Here is a 21889-nt window from a genome sequence, read left to right on the forward strand (position 1 = left end):
TGCTCGCAGTCTGTTGCGTTCCCGATGAAAAATTCTTGAAAAATAAATATAAATTGCGTAAACGAATGGTGAACGCGAAAGTCATGTGACCGCAAAATCCCAACAAACTTGTCATCAGTGTAAGCGCCCTCACATTACTGGCCAGATTTGTGATTTTCCACTACCTGTAGGCACGTACACGAAAACGTCTTGGCCATCTGAGTAGGCCTCCACGACCTCTCGCTGTTATCGATGAAGGCTTTGGTATCCTAATACTTTTAAGGCTCGCTCCAAATATTCTCCTGATAACATTGCACGTTTTTCTAAAATAATGGCATATGTGATTCGGATATGAGAAAGTAGGTAAAGTTTATCCAAGAAAGTGTGTATGGTTTCCGGGGTCTCAGTTGATATGTTAATTACCATGTCTTCTGATTGGTTGAAACATATTAGACATGTCAAGCCTGAATCTGGTCGGTAATGTGAGGGCGCTTACACTGATGGCAAGTCTGTTGAGATTCCGTGGTCACATGACACTCCTTGTTTACGCAATTTATATTTATTTTTCAAGAATTTTTCATCGGAATCGCAACAGACTGCAAGCAAGTCTAGTGAAGACAATAGCAAAATATTATTTTTTAGATATGTGGGTATTAGACCAACCTGTTTTGAAATGACGGATCAAATCATCTACAGTGGTACCGGGGTATTCATGCAGCTGGGTTAGCTATTGCGATGCTGCCAGTATCTCAGTGTCGTTGATTCACAGTTTCAGTTTTGGGATAGTTTCTTTTAAGGTGAAATCAAAAGTTTCGAGCCAAGTCGAATGTACACTCAACGACACTGTCAGTAATTACAAATAGTGTCTCAATCATCTTGCAGAACAATATATGATTTACATTGAGTTCTCCATAAAATTGTATCTCTGAATTTAAATTATGGAGACACATTTGGCAAATATTGGTGTTCTATTACACAAATGTTACAGAAAGTGCATAATAATAATAAAGAAGCGTAAAGCATATAAATTAATAATCCAGATGACTGCATCTGTGTTTATACGGAGTGATGGAGATGAGTACAGTGCGTAGTAACAACTGGATAAACACTCACTACAACCAGCTATAAAAATTTCAGATTTTTTTTAGTAAATAAAATTTTAAAAATATAATGTAATTATAATTGTCTTCATAATTGTCTTCATAATTCGTCACATTAAATTTCTGATATTAAGGTCATGGCAATTATTGAAAAGGTGTCAGTCATAAATCATTTCACGGGATTTGATCAAAAGACAGTTTTTGAGCATAACAACCAAATTTGTCACATCATCACAGATTATGTAATTTCTAAATCAGACATTCTATTATTCAATAACCATTGAAGAATCTCACAAATATCAAAGGTGCAACCTTTCAACAAAGCCAAGCATGGGTAATACAAGCAGTGATACACATGCTGGTCATAAAAGTAAAACGATGATGAAAAAATAGATTGTGTGCACCATATGGCTGTCAGTTTTGGATTACCATTTTATATTAAATTGAACGGTAAACGAGTGTAAGATGGAAATGAACACTATTATGTTGAGGAAAATTAAAAGCAGAGTTCAGTATGGTAATTATGTTAACTGTAAATTGCCCAAATAAGGTCAGGCCATTTTAGTAAATCAGTTTGAATTTAATAACACTTTGAAGTGTATTTAATTTACACTACGCAATAGGTATGATATATCAATATTCGTATATTGTTGATTTTATATATAATAATGGTATTTGACATTCAGTCTTGGGCTTATGAGATGATTTCCATTTTTTTTTTTTAACACTTTTAAATGTCTTAAATCTATTGCCTAAGGTAGCAAAATGTGCTTAATGTACATAGCTAGTTTTTTAAAGTTGTTATATGTTTTGACGAGAAAATATATACCCTGATAATGTATAAGAGTCTAACCTAGACAAGAGTTATAACTAAAGCAAAAAGAATCATTGTACTTACAATCCACTGAACTGAATCATTGTATTGATGGTAAACAATGATTGGAACAAAGAGACAGCTGTGACAAAACAAAATGATTAATCCCTGTGTACAGCTTGTATTTGTTACAAAACACCTCGATATCAGACTGATAGACTTGTTGCAATAACACCACACATTTAGTAACATACAGGTATTGTTTTCCAAGTTTAATTGGTAATGACAACCCTCTTCTAGAGCTAACACTAACATTATCTTTCATAAGGATATAATGAATACCGTACCTCATCAGGCTACCAGAGTGTAACATATTCACCCAAAAGCTCTATTTTAATGAATTTTAAAAATTAAAATGCCCACCATTCAGCCATATTGAAATGTATCATAAAACAAATAAATGCGCGTAAGTGATATTATGTGTGATATATGAACAAAGTTTGACTGGTCATGGTGTGTCAGGTGTCCTCTGGAATTGCAAGTTTGAACAAAATCTGTTTGTACAAAGATGTGGTTCTGAAATTGCAGAAATGCTTGATTTTTTTTTTTTTTACTTTGCCTCACCGAATGAATAATCGTGCATATGTGCATGTCAGAGATTTAGATCTGGAACAGCATTTGTTAAAACAATTGATGAATTTAAATGACTGCCATTCGGCCATCTTGAATCGGATCATGAAATCACTGGACGTGCATATGGACTCAAAGATGTATGAAGTTTTTATGTAATTGGTCCCAGATACAGATGAGCACAAAACAGTTTGTGTTTTCAGACTTTGTCTGAACGGGAACTAAAACAAAATTATGTTATACGTGCAATATATAACACACCCAGGAAGCAGGTCTATTTTGTAAAACCATTTAATTTCACTATTTTGATGTTTTGAGCAATTTCACTGGGTTTTAAGTTCACAAACCTGGCTCGGAAACAATGAGTTCTATTGTTATTTTACATATTCACATTAATTTAATTCAGTGGATTTTACTTTTAAAAAAAGTGAAATTAAAAACCAGCGAATAATGCATTTTCAGCATTAAATATGCTACATTTATATTTTCACTCAATTCTATTATCAACACTTAACAGAAATAAAATGTTATAGAAAATTTTCACATTTAAATGATATAACATAATTTCCTGCAAAAATAAAGTACTCTGCTGTATCTTTCAAGTGGTTGCCATGGCAACTGCTTCTGAATCTATCTGCACATTATACATAGAGGGCAGTATTTTGTTTTAATGATTTATCCAAATTGTTAAAACACTATATTTACAATAAATGATTGTGCACGAATAACATCAGGTGTACATTATCCATTCTGTACACTCGGGTCGTGCTATGATAACTTTGAGAAGAATTTAATCTTTGGAGTGTCGTTAGTTTTCATTTTATCTAATTATTCAGTCACCTCACATCTGTAGTTTAATTCATTGAAAACTGTAACGTAATTGGTTTTCATTCTGCCGTGATTCTCAAATCGTGATACATGTAATTTGACACTTGCATCGTAATATCGATCGTTGTTTGAGCACATCACTCAATCGTACATTTAAATTTACTGCAGATATCCAACGTTAAATTTCACGATATTGTTGTTTCCCCCCCTTCTCTTCCTAATACAGGTTATAAATTTGATGATTCAGGGATCACCCAACTGAGACATTCAGGATATTTTTACTTATCATACTAAACACCTTTTAATAGAATGAGACAATTCAGCAACAAACATATTTGCAACGGAAATGGTGAATTTCCAGCAATCTGAAAGTTTTTACCAAATCAAACAACAGATTATGGTACTATTCAAATTATTGTATGAAACAAGCCAAAAAAAATAATAAATAAATACTCATAAATATAAATAATCAACATTAATTTGTTTATCTCTATTTGATATTGTGAAAGATTTTTGCCTATAGATGAATGAGCCAAGATGGTACGAATAGATGGGTTGTTAACAGGCAGTGTTTTCTATAGACAGACAGACTGCGATACAAGATGACAAGTAGTGGCTATCAGCAGTCAGGGCTTAGTGGTAAGATTTACTCTAGGATAGCAAAAGAGATTGAAGTAGCTACATTGTATATATTCACTAGTGGCCAGTTAAATCAACTTCCAGCATACTGTAGCAGTTTTATCAGCGTCAAGACAAGCATGAAATCAAAAGACATGCACAGAATAACCAAACAGACCATTAAGGGGCGGAACAACTATTATTGGAGCAGGGTGTCTGCTTCTCTGCATTATAAGGATTTACTGCATAATGAAAGTAATTCTGACTGATTCAAGAGAGATTAAAAACAGATTTGAAATAAATATATATTTCATACACGCTTTTGATATACTCTTTAATATATAATTACGCGATATTTGAAGTATGTATTTTATCACAAGGTAGTTATGGAATCATTAAGATTAAAGAGTTTTCATATTTTGTTTGTTTGTGCCATATTGGAAAATTCTGGGACATTTTTCATGGTAACTGATATCAAAACACATTGTGACCATATTTTCAAGTTTATAGTTTGGGGTCTATTGCGACCTAAGGCAATAAGACACGTCACTGACGCACATAGATTTTTCGCAATGTAGTAAGTTACGCTCAATCTGTGGTATGTCATTGACTCTATGGCCACAATGCATTTTGATAAAACTGTCAAGTGAGAAATATTCTTTCCGCAGTGCAGGGTGTGAATAAAAAATCAACTTGGAATTGCCCCCAATGAATAGTTTGAAGATGACAGCAGTGATCTAATTTGATAAGGCGACTAATATTCAGTCTTCTTATGAGCCATCACAACCTAGGTAATTGAATTGACCAGACTGTGATCATATCTCTTCGTCCCTCTTATCCCCCGACAGGAGAAAGAAACACATCAATAAAAACATTGCTAATAAATAATTTAGCACTAAGGTGATACACACACAAATACATTAATTTCATATGTAATTGTATTTAGTCTTAGACTGTGTGCTTATGATACTCTAGGAAATTACCCCCCCCCCCCCCTACCACCACCACCACCACCACATTGACATAAAATGTTAATTTCAATTCCATGTATTCATGCATGACTGATGATGTGAATCGTGATCTGGAACCAAGGAGTCGTGATCTAAAGCATTAATCAATTTTCGTAGATGGATTTTTTTTTCTCGGTTTAATAATACATCATTATAAGTGAGTTTTAATATTTCAAATCTACCGGCAGGTTGAAATCTCTTTGTTTAGGCTAAGCAGCGAGTAAAATGGTAATCTATCTTTACACCTAAACCAGCCCTAAACACTGCATTTGATAAAATATCAATTATATAATGTTATTTTATGAGCATTCATCTACAGAATGATGCAACACAACCTAACACAATCTAGTGAAACACTAAATACCAGGTAATATAAATCATTGATGTAAACAGTTCAAAGATCAATACATAGCTAATAATAAATTGAGTAATTTTAAATACAGCTGGAAAGCTCACTAGACTATTTAATTGAATATACACCAAGTTACCATACTCATCAAATTTAGCGCCCATGGGTATCATTGCGTCTCAGAGAGATGGGAGCTGAACTTAGCCGAGCACTCACCCACCCACTGACCCAAACACCCACCCTATAAATCCACCCACCCTATAAACCCCCTCACCCAACCCTCGAAACCCACCCACGAATGCGAATGACAATTTTAGTTCACCATGTGCCAGAAAATAAAATTGCGAAATTAATTGCATCATCATTAATTTCTACAACTCAAAATAAGCACATTTCAATATTAATTATGCACCACCAGAATTACAAGGTTAAAAGGTATTAGGGTCTGAGGAAACACATTATAAGAATTTTTATCATTGTCAAGTGAGTTTGATCACACACAAACTCTTCTCTCTTGACCAGATAGGTCTGATCTGCTAAAAAACAATCAGAATGCTGTTTTGTACATGTACTAACAAAATTCTCTGGGAATTCCCACAGTCATCCTGGCATTGCAATGCAAAAGTGAGTTCTCTATGTCGAAGTATAATCAATTCCGATAAAAAAAGGGGCATTTGGAAAAGTCGAATAATGATCAAAGAGCATGTTTTTATGACAAGACAGTCCAATTTGGGGCATTTTGGAAGGGATGGACGCTTAGCCAAACATGAAATATCCTAAAAGTGGGGCCTAGGCACTTGAACAAGTATGTTAAAACTATTTTATATTTATTTGTTGGTGCTTTGAGCAATTTCACTGGATTTTAGGAAAGCAAATGTAGTACGGACAAAGAGTTCTATTGTTATTTCACATGTTCATGCGATTTTAATTTACCTGATTTTACTTCTCAACAAAAATAGCAAAATTAATAAACCAGTGAATAATAAATGTATTTTACAGTACATGTGTACATGGAGGAATAAACGTCAGACAAGAACACTATAAACACAGAATAGCTTTACACGAGAATGAAAAAACACAATTATAAAGCAAAGAATCTAATACTTGTACTAGAGCAAGCAACTTTTTTTATACCAATATCCTTTTTTTACAAAATCATCGATCATAGTACACTGGAAAATGTCAGGATACCTGGAAGGACGATTTGAAGACATACTACAGCTACTTACGTTTGGGAAATCCTGATTAATGTACATGTAAGCACACACAGGATGAGCAGATTGACTATTCAACTGTGTGATGATGTGACGGTGATTAAGACGGAAGGCAGGTACTCGTGCACTAAATACATAATAATAATTTATCATTTTTGATTTGATGAAATATAACATTTAATAGATAATGAGTTTTGATTTCTTTTAAATTAGGCAGCAATTGTCAGAAATTGTAAATCCATGTGTGTGAAAGAAGGCATTGAAGTGACACAGCTTTCATTATTACTTTTTCAAAGTGATTTCTCACGAGGTGAACACCAGACATCCCAAAGAAAAGAGTGGATTACATGTATGTGTAAAAGAAAAACAACATCATGCAGTTGCAGATGAAAGAAATGACTTATTCAAATATATCAATTAGAGTAATGATTAGTATGATGGTTGATTGCATTAGTAGATACAATTCTTGGTATGACGAAAGATACAAGATTTATTTCTTTATTATCTATTATGACAGACAGATATGATACAAACTGGAGAAAGATTACTTAAGCATTTTTAGGGGAGTGTTGTGTTGAATGTGATTGGTCAAGAGATGTTAGAGATGAGGCTCTAGAAGTTGGAGATGCATCAAGGACACAAGTCCGAATGTGTTATGCCCATGCAAGACTGAGTTCCGAAATGGTAGATTTACTGAATTTTGATGAAACTTGAAATGAATAATGAAACATGTACGTATGTTATTATGTGACCTATTTGTGAAGTTGAATGTAATTGACTAAATATGTCTGAATTACAGGTTCAGATTGACGGACGCACACACACTGGCGGGCAGACAGATGCATAGATGAACAGATAATCATAAGTTTTATTAACATACGAACAAACAAACACACAAACAAACACACAAACAAACAAACAAACAAACAAACGGATAAATCAAATCTAATGTTCAACAGAGTTGCAAGTACATGTACCAGTAAGCTTATCTTTCTATTAATACATTATGAGCTAGTATATACCTGGTAAAGCACGAGTCAGCCTTAAGGATTCATGTCCAATCATTGTCTGAAGCCACAGCACATCACTTTTTTTTATTTCAAAGATCAGTGCTCTCCAGGGCAAGATGGATCATCAAATATGACCACAAACACTTTTTCAAGTCATTTCAAATTGATGCTGTTAAATTGACTCCGCGGTGCATGCAATTAGTTCTACATTTTAATACTCTGCAGAAGATATGCCTGCTGTACAAGTCTATTCAATGCGTGTTTTCTAGCATGTCATAACAATGGCCACATATCAACACTAATTTTCACAGGGACAAAGAAACAGCAGGGTAGCTGGCGAAGCCTTACCAGTATGCCTGTTCCCTGTCTGTAAAATTCTCTGGGTATTAATAGCTTTGGCACAATCTCTTTATTAATCTTCCATTTATTGATACACTGTAATATATCATTCTAGCTGCAATCAAAATCTAACAAGTAACTGCCTTATTTATAAACACCCCCCCCCTCCCCATGCACTAGTAGGTGGAAGATACCATACAAAATAACATAATTCCAATCACAAATCATGCCATTTGGCAAGACCTTAACCTGTATATTTTACAATTCCAATTTATTTATTTTCAAATTACAAAGTGACACAGAAATTTGTGCAAATTATAATGACACCAAAATGTCACATGAACAAATTAGTTTCGATATCATGTTTTTTTTTAATATCTTAATAATCCACTATGAATCGTTCTCACCTTGACCTCAGAAAAGTGCACGTATTACATATATAATATGTCCAGGCACCAAAGCATGCGCATTGGGTTACCGATTCCCTATAATTATACATAGTTTTTTATTTCAATCATGCTATTTAGCTACAGATTGAAGAACAACAACTCGTTAGTGTTTCAGAATTATAAGTTTGTATGTGTGTATACTGTGAACCGCTTTAATTTTTTGAGAGACATAATTTTGCAAATTTCTTGAGTCATTGAAAATCATTAATTTATTGGTAGTGACTTCTATGACACAGTGTCAATAAATTTAACAATTTTTTTTCTCATTATTGCCATAAAATCCTGAACTAGTGGAAATTTCTAGCAGTGAAAAATTAAACGAAAGTGGACGAATGAATTAACGAACATTGCATCAAAAGTGTCATCATAATTTGGTTTCTACATTTTCTCACTTTATTTTTTGGAAATTTCACAAGCTCCAGTAAAAAACATCATGTATAATTGCAGAACAGACTTGTATCAGAACCGAAACATTTATGCTTTCTTGAAAATATACAACAGTCCAATTCCAGTTTTTTTTTTAAATTCCCTTTTTTTTTTTGCATTCTTCCACACCACTAGTTAGTTAAATAGTTAGTTTGGCACAACCGGAAAACTGGAATTCAGGTTAAGCTACATAAATTATGTTGGTTGCCATGGAAACACTTGGTGAGGGCGCCCTTCAAACAAATTAAAGCCCTTGTTTACTCACCCTGAGCTGTTGAACAATGCATCGGTTAAATTCAATGGAATGAGGAAATATTCTATCTTTATATTATCTGGGAAATCAACACTAAAACCTGGCATAACAATCTACCACAAAATATTTACGCTGAACAAGCTTTAAATTGCCGTTTGTTTGCAATTCTAAACAAGCAGCCTATCGGCTGAGATAGCTCCGCTGTTAGCAATGCACATTTCAATTAAAGAACAGAAGATATCATTAGAAAATGAACAATATGTATAGTATCAAAGCAATGGGACTTGCTGTTTTTAACAAGAATTCAAAAATATAATTTTTAACCATAAATGATTGTGGTTTTTAACAAGAAGAAAATATCACTTTTTACCAAAAATGACAAAAATATTCACCAAAATTAGAGAATTAAAGATATCATTACAAAATGAACAAATCTGAGAGAGGTCTATACACATACATATACACCAAGTATCAAAGCATTCAGGCTTGTAGTTTTCAAGAAGAAGTCGAAAAAGTAAAACATTGACACGGACGACGAAGGACAATCACTCAAAGTCGACAGCGGAGCTAAAAAGTGCATAACACTGACACGAACTATTAAATAAAACATGGCCATATGAATGAGCAACCAACTAGAACTCAGATGTGGACGAGTTAAAAGACAATTATTTCGGGAGGTGTAAACACTGCCACGTTTGGTATTTAATTTTGCAACAAAACAAACACGTCCGTTCTATTCTTATAAATCTTAAAATCTCAAATACTTGCTGGGAATGTGTTTGGTGTAGACTTTTACAGGTGAACCGAGTGATAAGTGTTAAAGCAGCCATAAAAGGATCATTGTAGAATAAGATTAATGATTGTATTCTTCTCATCTATCATAGTTACACTTTTACATGTACATGCCAATTTATTCTAAACAGTAAAAATACCGTAATGCATTTAATTTGTCGCTACTACATGTCCCAATTTTTACTGTATGTTAAGTCAACTGCTTCTGTGGGGACGAAATTTCTTGATAACCACCATTACTTAAAGATAGCAATGAAAAGTCCACTGATGTATTTCATTTCAGGCCAAAATTCTAGTATCACAGGTAATCGTGAAGACACAGGAATGTGACGAGTCAGAAAATTTTGTTTTTCCCAGACTCAGGAAATTCATGAAAATCACCGAAATATAACTGTTTACAGAACGTTTGCAGCAAGAATATGACACATGAAAATAAACCCTGGTAAAATGGATGGATGGAGGCAATTAATCCAATCACAGTATATATTAGATCTAATTTTGACTGTTATAGAGACTGCTTGACAATACCTACAGTAAAATCTAACCCCTCAGGCTGCCAAATAATGAAACCTTAACACATACATACTGGTAAACAAGTACAAACGAGAGATTTAGTACCCCTAGACCAACTACTCTGAGGCAAGCTGCATTATAGTAAATCTCTGTAATAGCGAAGAAATCTGCTGAAGATGTTGGTAATCCAATGAAACACCTAGGGCTAGTCATATTTGATTGGAAAGCGTGGATGTTGAAAGTTTAATGATAAAAGCAACCCTGGGGGGTAAGGGATGCAGATTGCAGAGATTTCACTATCACCATTATGTTGTCTGGATTTGTCAAATTGTTGATTCACAAATAGCACATCGAGATGAAATTTTTATACACAGCGTTAAGGGGGGTTAAATATTAATAATTTTTATTTCTGAAAATAAAATCCTTTCTAGATGTGGATAATAAAGTATGGAAAGTTCTTATAATTTCATACAATCATAAATCAAAACATTTTCTGCTGACTCATTTCCATGACAACAATTTTATTTTATTATTATCTCCCCACCCCCAACAATAGGCTAATCTTCCCACAATAAAGGAATTCCTCAGAAATTTGATGATTTAGTTGAAAACTTGGTGAAAATTTCTGTTCATTTAACTCTTTGCAAACATGTATTAATTACAGCAGTTATACTTTTATCATTAATGATTTTATAATTGTGGCAAATGCTATCACATTTTAATTGTGTCCAAGTTTTTGAACTATAATACCAGGATGTGTGACCCTTAGGAGTCAGAAAGTACCAGGATGTGTGACCTTTAGGAGTCACATAGAACCAGGATGTGTGACCTTTAGGAGTCACATAGAACCAGGATGTGTGACCCTTAGGAGTCAGAAAGTACCAGGATGTGTGACCTTTAGGAGTCACATAGAACCAGGATGTGTGACCCTTAGGAGTCAGAATATACCAGAATGAGTAACCTTTTTGTAAACCTTTCAAATTTGACAGGGATAAATTCAGCAGTAATAAGAAAATTGTGTAGTGGTGAAGAAGTTACTTTGGGTTTTACGGAAGGAGTCACAGCGACTTCCACTGAATTCAGTCATTAAGAAAACCTCAAATAGCAAAATTTCTGGCAGCCAAAATTCTAGTATCACAGGTAATTGTGAAGACATAGAAATGTGATGAGTCAGAAAATTACAGATTTAATACGTTTCAATAAAGGTGTAAGGATTCGTATTTACAACATTTTTTTTTTATTATATTCAGAAGCCCCAAATACATTAGAGCCACAATACGATTACTCGTTTAGAATACAGAGACCTATATTGTAAAATTTTAGGGGTCAAATAAGTGGGGACTTTCAACACATTGGTTAGATTCACTTTACAAAATACCACCACTTGTATGTCTAATGGAAAAGGTCACGACGCGTTTACAAAAAAAAGCACTTAAGTCAATTTGGCTGCTCTTATGTAATAAATGAAATGTGCTTTTCAATGGAGTTGCTTTGTCACAGAGTGGATGGGAGGAAATATGTGGATATTGTTTATCATCATTCATTCGACAAGTTAATACAAGTTGAGAGAATTTAGCTTCACTGAAGAAAAGAACTGACAACAATATTAATAATATTTAGTTATTTGTAAAATGAATGATAAATGTCTTTAATGCATCCCTTTTGACTATCATTTCTAAGCTTTCAATATAGACCTAAACGTGCTGTCAACTGAAAAGCATTGACAGAATGAATGACATACCATGCAATCAATACATAACCCTCAAATACAGTGTAAAAACATGTAGGTTGCATTTCTTGAGATTGCTCATGATCAGTAAGCAATACAATATTAATATTAATTTTCCCTGCTCATATTCACTCTATCAAAAATTTATCCACCCAGCAGTTTTCAAGAAGAGGTTGAAAAAATATTATCATTTGATAACAATATTCACTAAACACTGAATTTTATATATTTATAACAATTAATTAGGTAAATTACAGGGATTTTTCTATGGTAAAAATAAGTAATATTTTAATAATTTAGTAAAAAGCCATTGCAATTTTCTATTTATTTCTTTTTATTTATTTCTATACCATATTTAATAGAGTTAATAAGGTATATAGAATTATAGGAATCCCCTTGAAATAAACAAATCTACCAAAAGTATATATATAATACACACCAAAAATCAGAATGATCGTCCCAGTGGCTTAGAAAATCAGGACGACACTGAACAACATCGGGTCACAAAAGTTCATAGGCATGATGGGAAATTGAGGTATCCTTCTAGTATAGCACTAGTTGATGAACCAAATCCTCAAGTCATAGCCATTAGCTGCCTGATATAATTTAACAATGCAACAAGCAGTGGATACAGATTTATTACGGATATCGATAGGAGATTGTCTCGGGGCATGCAAGTTAAATATGCCACTACCTATCATGCACAATTATCTGATAAAACGGAAAAACTCATTAGATCCTTTCAAATAGAAATCCTGGGGGAAGGGGAATTTGACAATTAATGTACGAGAATTACTTTCAAAGATATTAGTCGGTAAATCATAGGTGCTCGTCCTTGTAGAATTTTTTTAAATATTGAACAGTAAAACAAATGAAGGTTGAACACATGGGGCCTAAATGTTTGTATCTGAACTAAGCGATGCGCAACACTGCATATGCAACGAGTTACCCAGATAAAACAACAGTGAGATAAACAGACAGTCTATCAACTACAGGTATGACAGAATATCTTCACACACTCCAAGAAGCAAAGTGCAAGTAGTTCCTTACTCATAAATTTCTGATACAAGTACAGGCGACATGATGGATCACACGAACACCTAAGGAACACAGCTACATATGTCTGATATAAGGCGAAAAAAAAAGAAGATATATTGCGAGTTTTCTATCACAACTAATGATACATATACTAGGGGGGGCTTACTAAAGACTTGGATTATTCCAATTGAAATTGGGTGAGGGGGGAGAACAGGAGGAGGAATTAGTTCCCGACAGGTGTCTGTGTCGGAGCACTACAAAATTTGTAATTTCATCATTCAGGAAAACTAAATAACGATGGCTACTAAAAGATTTAACACTGACTGTTAATTGTGATTGATCAAATGCCCAAGATATTAGAGTAATGCATATTTACAACTTACACAAGCATATGTAGTAATACTGCACACAAATGCTATTACTAACAATAATATCTCTCATCTACTAATCCATTTATTTAATATCCTAGTCAGTCAGTTGCCAGTCATTTCCACCAGAGACATATAAATTACAGTAATACTATTAAAAGTAGGTACTGACAATGCATACTATATCAGAGCATAAGCAAACACATAGCGTATTGTAAAAAGCCAGGTTTACATGGTTTCAATGTAGACTGGCGTTCAAATCACCATCAATGCCTATATCAGTTTAATGTTCAGCTAATCTCAATACGCATCTGCTGAAATAGGACATCAAGCAGAAATTAGTGATACTTGCTATGAAAGCAATCTTGAATACAGATATTATCTCAAATTGAAAAGATATGACTGTATTCATCAGACTGTAAAATATAATTTTTGACCAAATATGAAAAAAATATTGACTAATAAATACCAAAATAAACTGTGGGAAATGCCTTGAAATCAACAACCTAAGAAATAAAGTGAAAATTCAGTGAAAATTTGTCAAAATGTGGAAATATTTGCACTGAATTTGGGCAGGAAAATATCTGCCACTCAAAGTTTTATTCATGTAAGTTTAATTGCCATGCATTAGCTGCATGCTATAATTATGTCTTAGTTGCCCACTGACTATCGAGGTGAGCACCAATAGATGATTTTCAGTTTCAATACAAGATCTTGCATATTGCATGAAAGGCGCAGAATGAATGTATACTGCGAAAATCAAACAATTGATTTTGAATTTCTGCAGCTCAATGTTGAAATGTCGTTCTTAAAAAAATATTGCGTCAAGATACCCTTACTTCATCAAAATTGACTATCATCAAATGTATATACGGTAGCAAATTATAATTCATGGATATGCCCTCCAAAATACTTCAGATAAAGATATTCCTCCAAAATAATGTTTCGATGCAACTATGAGGCTATGACCTTTGTTTGTCCTGTTTTTATATTTGACTTCATGAATCTCGGGGGATCTCACGGAGAACAGAAAATAGTCAATTTCAGTTGTCTTTAGAGATGGGGTACCCAGTGAAACTGACATCCAGGCTAAGAACAACTGTTTTGGGTCTAGTTTTCATTACAATACTGAACACAAATCAATATTGATCTGATAACCCAAGTACATGAACATTTATTTCATCTTTTCATCAAAACTAACAAATCGGATACTACAAAACAATCTGATATTTCTTTAATGTCAGTGACAGTATCTCTACACTACCAATCACTTGTATTCAGCATTCTAGACGACACATTTCATTTGTTATCATGTCTAGCATCCTGACACCTGAGGCTCAAACTCATTGAATGGTTTCAATCAATACGATAGCAATCCTACAATTGTGTAACAAGTGCTTTTTTGTTGTGTAACATTGATTATTCGGCTCCGTGCCATGAAAGTGACAAGCAATCAGTTCCATTATGGCTATAATTAAATTCAAGATTTTTTTTTTTCAGTTCATCACAGTTTCTACTTGAACAATTCAATAATGTCGGCTGAGATTCTCTACAATAATGTATAGAGAATGAGGTAATGGAAAATTATATTAAGTCACATATACCAGCATGACTCTAATTGGTTTGAAAGGAACAGTGCACAAGTGATGGCACGATCCATATTTTAAATTTTCCAAAGGTGGATAAAACATATATTGACTTGTTATGAATAATAGAGGAAATATGGTAGCACATTCACTTGATTATATAATATGCAAACTGATCACATTTGAGAATGCCCAAAAACATTTTTTTGAAACCCAATATGAAATTTTTGAGTGAAAACAATAAATTTCGGATCAGATATTAAAATGCCAGCCAAGATAGTTGTTGTTTATCACCAAAACAACTAGCCTCAGACTAGACAGCCTTATCTTTATGATAATTTTTGGGTCACAGTTGCATCGATTGTTATTATTAGATTTGTGCATGTAGTAAGACATGTATTGCAATCAGTTTTGCAAAAAAAAAAAAAAAAAGAGTATGCAGAAAATGTTTAAAGGACTATGTTGACCTAAGTACCAGCCTAGTCCTGATCAGCTATGTGATTGTATTGCTTTCTGACCAAATTTCTCAAATTCTCAAACTTGGTTCAGTTTGCCCATTTATTATGCCACTTTGCCACTGTATTTACGTCAAGTGAAGTTAGGGAAAGTTTTTCACATTAGATTAGACTGGGTTTATTGCAACCCTGTTTGGTCAAAAATAAAAAAATAAAAATCACAAAGGGAGAATAACATTATTCAGGAATGACGTTTAACCTTATTACCATCAGACTTTCTCGCCCAACATTTTTTTGCATGTTTTTTTTTTCTGATATTCTACAATATTTCTTGAAATAAACCCTAATTTTGGAGCCAAAAGACAAAATTTGAGTCAATTTTTACTCAAACAATTTGGCTATATTTGTCACAATCTTCTGAAGAAACATGCAGACTATAATGAGACTATTTTGTGATAAGAGGGAACCGATGGTGTAAAGGTTAAAACAAACTCTTTAAAGAAAAACATTACAGGACATGACTAATTTACAGCACACACAACACATTTACTTTTCATCTGATATCCTAAACACTGAATTAACACACAGATTATAAATAATCACAGCAAATAAAAGAAGAAGAGAGTCAGAAGTGAAAGATGACAAACAAACTACAAGTGGGATAGTACTTACTCAGTGGATGGCACCATTTTGTTCGGCTTCACAGCGATGCTATGTTCTGTTGTTTTGGCTGTGAAATAAGATAGAAAAAATGAATACAATTAGTACTGATAGCATTTATTCTGTTTACAAAACGCAGACAGACACATAAACACACACACCGACACCAAAAGATATGTCTTCGCAGATAGACACATAAACACACACACCGACACCAAAAGATATGTCTTCGCAGATAGACACATAAACACACACACCGACACCAAAAGATATGTCTTCGCAGATAGACACATAAACACACACACCGACACCAAAAGATATGTCTTCGCAGATAGACACATAAACACACACACCGACACCAAAAGATATGTCTTCGCAGACAGACACATAAACACACACACCGACACCAAAAGATATGTCTTCGCAGATAGACACATAAACACACACACCGACACCAAAAGATATGTCTTCGCAGATAGACACATAAACACACACACCGACACCAAAAGATATGTCTTCGCAGATAGACACATAAACACACACACCGACACCAAAAGATATGTCTTCGCAGATAGACACATAAACACACACACCGACACCAAAAGATATGTCTTCGCAGACAGACACATAAACACACACACCGACACCAAAAGATATGTCTTCGCAGATAGACACATAAACACACACACCGACACCAAAAGATATGTCTTCGCAGATAGACACATAAACACACACACCGACACCAAAAGATATGTCTTCGCAGACAGACACATAAACACACACACCGACACCAAAAGATATGTCTTCGCAGATAGACACATAAACACACACACCGACACCAAAAGATATGTCTTCGCAGACAGACACATAAACACACACACCGACACCAAAAGATATGTCTTCGCAGATAGACACATAAACACACACACCGACACCAAAAGATATGTCTTCGCAGATAGACACATAAACACACACACCGACACCAAAAGATATGTCTTCGCAGATAGACACATAAACACACACACCGACACCAAAAGATATGTCTTCGCAGACAGACACATAAACACACACACCGACACCAAAAGATATGTCTTCGCAGATAGACACATAAACACACACACCGACACCAAAAGATATGTCTTCGCAGATAGACACATAAACACACACACCGACACCAAAAGATATGTCTTCGCAGATAGACACATAAACACACACACCGACACCAAAAGATATGTCTTCGCAGATAGACACATAAACACACACACCGACACCAAAAGATATGTCTTCGCAGATAGACACATAAACACACACACCGACACCAAAAGATATGTCTTCGCAGATAGACACATAAACACACACACCGACACCAAAAGATATGTCTTCGCAGATAGACACATAAACACACACACCGACACCAAAAGATATGTCTTCGCAGATAGACACATAAACACACACACCGACACCAAAAGATATGTCTTCGCAGACAGACACATAAACACACACACCGACACCAAAAGATATGTCTTCGCAGATAGACACATAAACACACACACCGACACCAAAAGATATGTCTTCGCAGATAGACACATAAACACACACACCGACACCAAAAGATATGTCTTCGCAGATAGACACATAAACACACACACCGACACCAAAAGATATGTCTTCGCAGATAGACACATAAACACACACACCGACACCAAAAGATATGTCTTCGCAGACAGACACATAAACACACACACCGACACCAAAAGATATGTCTTCGCAGATAGACACATAAACACACACACCGACACCAAAAGATATGTCTTCGCAGATAGACACATAAACACACACACCGACACCAAAAGATATGTCTTCGCAGATAGACACATAAACACACACACCGACACCAAAAGATATGTCTTCGCAGATAGACACATAAACACACACACCGACACCAAAAGATATGTCTTCGCAGATAGACACATAAACACACACACCAACACCAAAAGATATGTCTTCGCAGATAGACACATAAACACACACACCGACACCAAAAGATATGTCTTCGCAGATAGACACATAAACACACACACCGACACCAAAAGATATGTCTTCGCAGATAGACACATAAACACACACACCGACACCAAAAGATATGTCTTCGCAGATAGACACATAAACACACACACCGACACCAAAAGATATGTCTTCGCAGATAGACACATAAACACACACACCGACACCAAAAGATATGTCTTCGCAGATAGACACATAAACACACACACCGACACCAAAAGATATGTCTTCGCAGATAGACACATAAACACACACACCGACACCAAAAGATATGTCTTCGCAGACAGACACATAAACACACACACCGACACCAAAAGATATGTCTTCGCAGACAGACACATAAACACACACACCGACACCAAAAGATATGTCTTCGCAGATAGACACATAAACACACACACCGACACCAAAAGATATGTCTTCGCAGATAGACACATAAACACACACACCGACACCAAAAGATATGTCTTCGCAGATAGACACATAAACACACACACCGACACCAAAAGATATGTCTTCGCAGATAGACACATAAACACACACACCGACACCAAAAGATATGTCTTCGCAGATAGACACATAAACACACACACCGACACCAAAAGATATGTCTTCGCAGATAGACACATAAACACACACACCGACACCAAAAGATATGTCTTCGCAGACAGACACATAAACACACACACCGACACCAAAAGATATGTCTTCGCAGATAGACACATAAACACACACACCGACACCAAAAGATATGTCTTCGCAGATAGACACATAAACACACACACCGACACCAAAAGATATGTCTTCGCAGATAGACACATAAACACACACACCGACACCAAAAGATATGTCTTCGCAGATAGACACATAAACACACACACCGACACCAAAAGATATGTCTTCGCAGATAGACACATAAACACACACACCAACACCAAAAGATATGTCTTCGCAGATAGACACATAAACACACACACCGACACCAAAAGATATGTCTTCGCAGATAGACACATAAACACACACACCGACACCAAAAGATATGTCTTCGCAGATAGACACATAAACACACACACCGACACCAAAAGATATGTCTTCGCAGATAGACACATAAACACACACACCGACACCAAAAGATATGTCTTCGCAGATAGACACATAAACACACACACCGACACCAAAAGATATGTCTTCGCAGATAGACACATAAACACACACACCGACACCAAAAGATATGTCTTCGCAGATAGACACATAAACACACACACCGACACCAAAAGATATGTCTTCGCAGACAGACACATAAACACACACACCGACACCAAAAGATATGTCTTCGCAGACAGACACATAAACACACACACCGACACCAAAAGATATGTCTTCGCAGATAGACACATAAACACACACACCGACACCAAAAGATATGTCTTCGCAGATAGACACATAAACACACACACCGACACCAAAAGATATGTCTTCGCAGATAGACACATAAACACACACACCGACACCAAAAGATATGTCTTCGCAGATAGACACATAAACACACACACCGACACCAAAAGATATGTCTTCGCAGATAGACACATAAACACACACACCGACACCAAAAGATATGTCTTCGCAGATAGACACATAAACACACACACCGACACCAAAAGATATGTCTTCGCAGATAGACACATAAACACACACACCGACACCAAAAGATATGTCTTCGCAGACAGACACATAAACACACACACCGACACCAAAAGATATGTCTTCGCAGACAGACACATAAACACACACACCGACACCAAAAGATATGTCTTCGCAGATAGACACATAAACACACACACCGACACCAAAAGATATGTCTTCGCAGATAGACACATAAACACACACACCGACACCAAAAGATATGTCTTCGCAGACAGACACATAAACACACACACCGACACCAAAAGATATGTCTTCGCAGATAGACACATAAACACACACACCGACACCAAAAGATATGTCTTCGCAGATAGACACATAAACACACACACCGACACCAAAAGATATGTCTTCGCAGATAGACACATAAACACACACACCGACACCAAAAGATATGTCTTCGCAGACAGACACATAAACACACACACCGACACCAAAAGATATGTCTTCGCAGATAGACACATAAACACACACACCGACACCAAAAGATATGTCTTCGCAGATAGACACATAAACACACACACCGACACCAAAAGATATGTCTTCGCAGATAGACACATAAACACACACACCGACACCAAAAGATATGTCTTCGCAGATAGACACATAAACACACACACCGACACCAAAAGATATGTCTTCGCAGATAGACACATAAACACACACACCGACACCAAAAGATATGTCTTCGCAGATAGACACATAAACACACACACCGACACCAAAAGATATGTCTTCGCAGATAGACACATAAACACACACACCGACACCAAAAGATATGTCTTCGCAGATAGACACATAAACACACACACCGACACCAAAAGATATGTCTTCGCAGATAGACACATAAACACACACACCGACACCAAAAGATATGTCTTCGCAGATAGACACATAAACACACACACCGACACCAAAAGATATGTCTTCGCAGATAGACACATAAACACACACACCGACACCAAAAGATATGTCTTCGCAGATAGACACATAAACACACACACCGACACCAAAAGATATGTCTTCGCAGACAGACACATAAACACACACACCGACACCAAAAGATATGTCTTCGCAGATAGACACATAAACACACACACCGACACCAAAAGATATGTCTTCGCAGATAGACACATAAACACACACACCGACACCAAAAGATATGTCTTCGCAGATAGACACATAAACACACACACCGACACCAAAAGATATGTCTTCGCAGACAGACACATAAACACACACACCGACACCAAAAGACATGTCTTCGCAGATAGACACATAAACACACACACTGACACCAAAAGATATGTCTTCGCAGACAGACACATAAACACACACACCGACACCAAAAGATATGTCTTCACAGATAGACATGTGTGCTATGACAAACTTTTGTGCAAAAGCAACTTTTTTAATCGTAAAATAATAATAAAATTTTTTTTTAAATTAGTCAACTTGGTCAATCACTGTTTTAAATATAAGATCTCTTATACAACAATGCAATTTGGGAATGAAGAATTTTTTGTCTCAGGTACGGATCTAAATAAATCCAATCCTTTCACTTGTTTTAACAAGTTCAGTGGATCAAAAATATTACTACACTATAACCTACAGCATATGAATGCCAATTATGTATAACAAATCATTTATTGGGGCAATTATGATAATAATTTACCACAACTCATAAATTAATTAGTTGCTATGTGTCATTAATTAGCATGTGATGATACTTCTGCATCATTAAATGCCTCCTGCCACCTTTACAGTGTTCTAATAAGCTTAATTGTAAACTAACTGCAAGTATTTTAGAGTTCATTTAGATAGAATGTCATTGTAGCATAAGCCTCTTATTAGTACACCCAGTCATTGGTGGAATAATTGATAAAAATAACCATTATAGTAAACGACAGATGGCATGACATACTGGACACTATACAAACAATGCCAAATAAAAGATTGTGTAA

The 21889-nt window shown here is 35.4% G+C and overlaps 1 protein-coding gene across 1 annotated transcript in view; it reads right to left on the bottom strand.

Annotated features, from left to right (window-relative positions):
• The window catches only part of LOC100366978 (uncharacterized), a 184192-nt gene that overhangs the window by 74681 nt on the left and 87622 nt on the right, over positions 1 to 21889 (bottom strand). Inside the window, exon 7 of the mRNA XM_085497673.1 lies at positions 16173 to 16230. Coding sequence (XP_085353799.1) covers positions 16173 to 16230 — 58 coding nt within the window. The remainder of the gene's footprint in view (positions 1 to 16172; positions 16231 to 21889) is intronic.

The sequence above is a fragment of the Saccoglossus kowalevskii genome, chromosome 4 (genome assembly GCF_978046115.1).
Source record: "Saccoglossus kowalevskii chromosome 4, keSacKowa6.1, whole genome shotgun sequence".
Classification (NCBI taxonomy): Eukaryota; Metazoa; Hemichordata; class Enteropneusta; family Harrimaniidae; genus Saccoglossus; species Saccoglossus kowalevskii.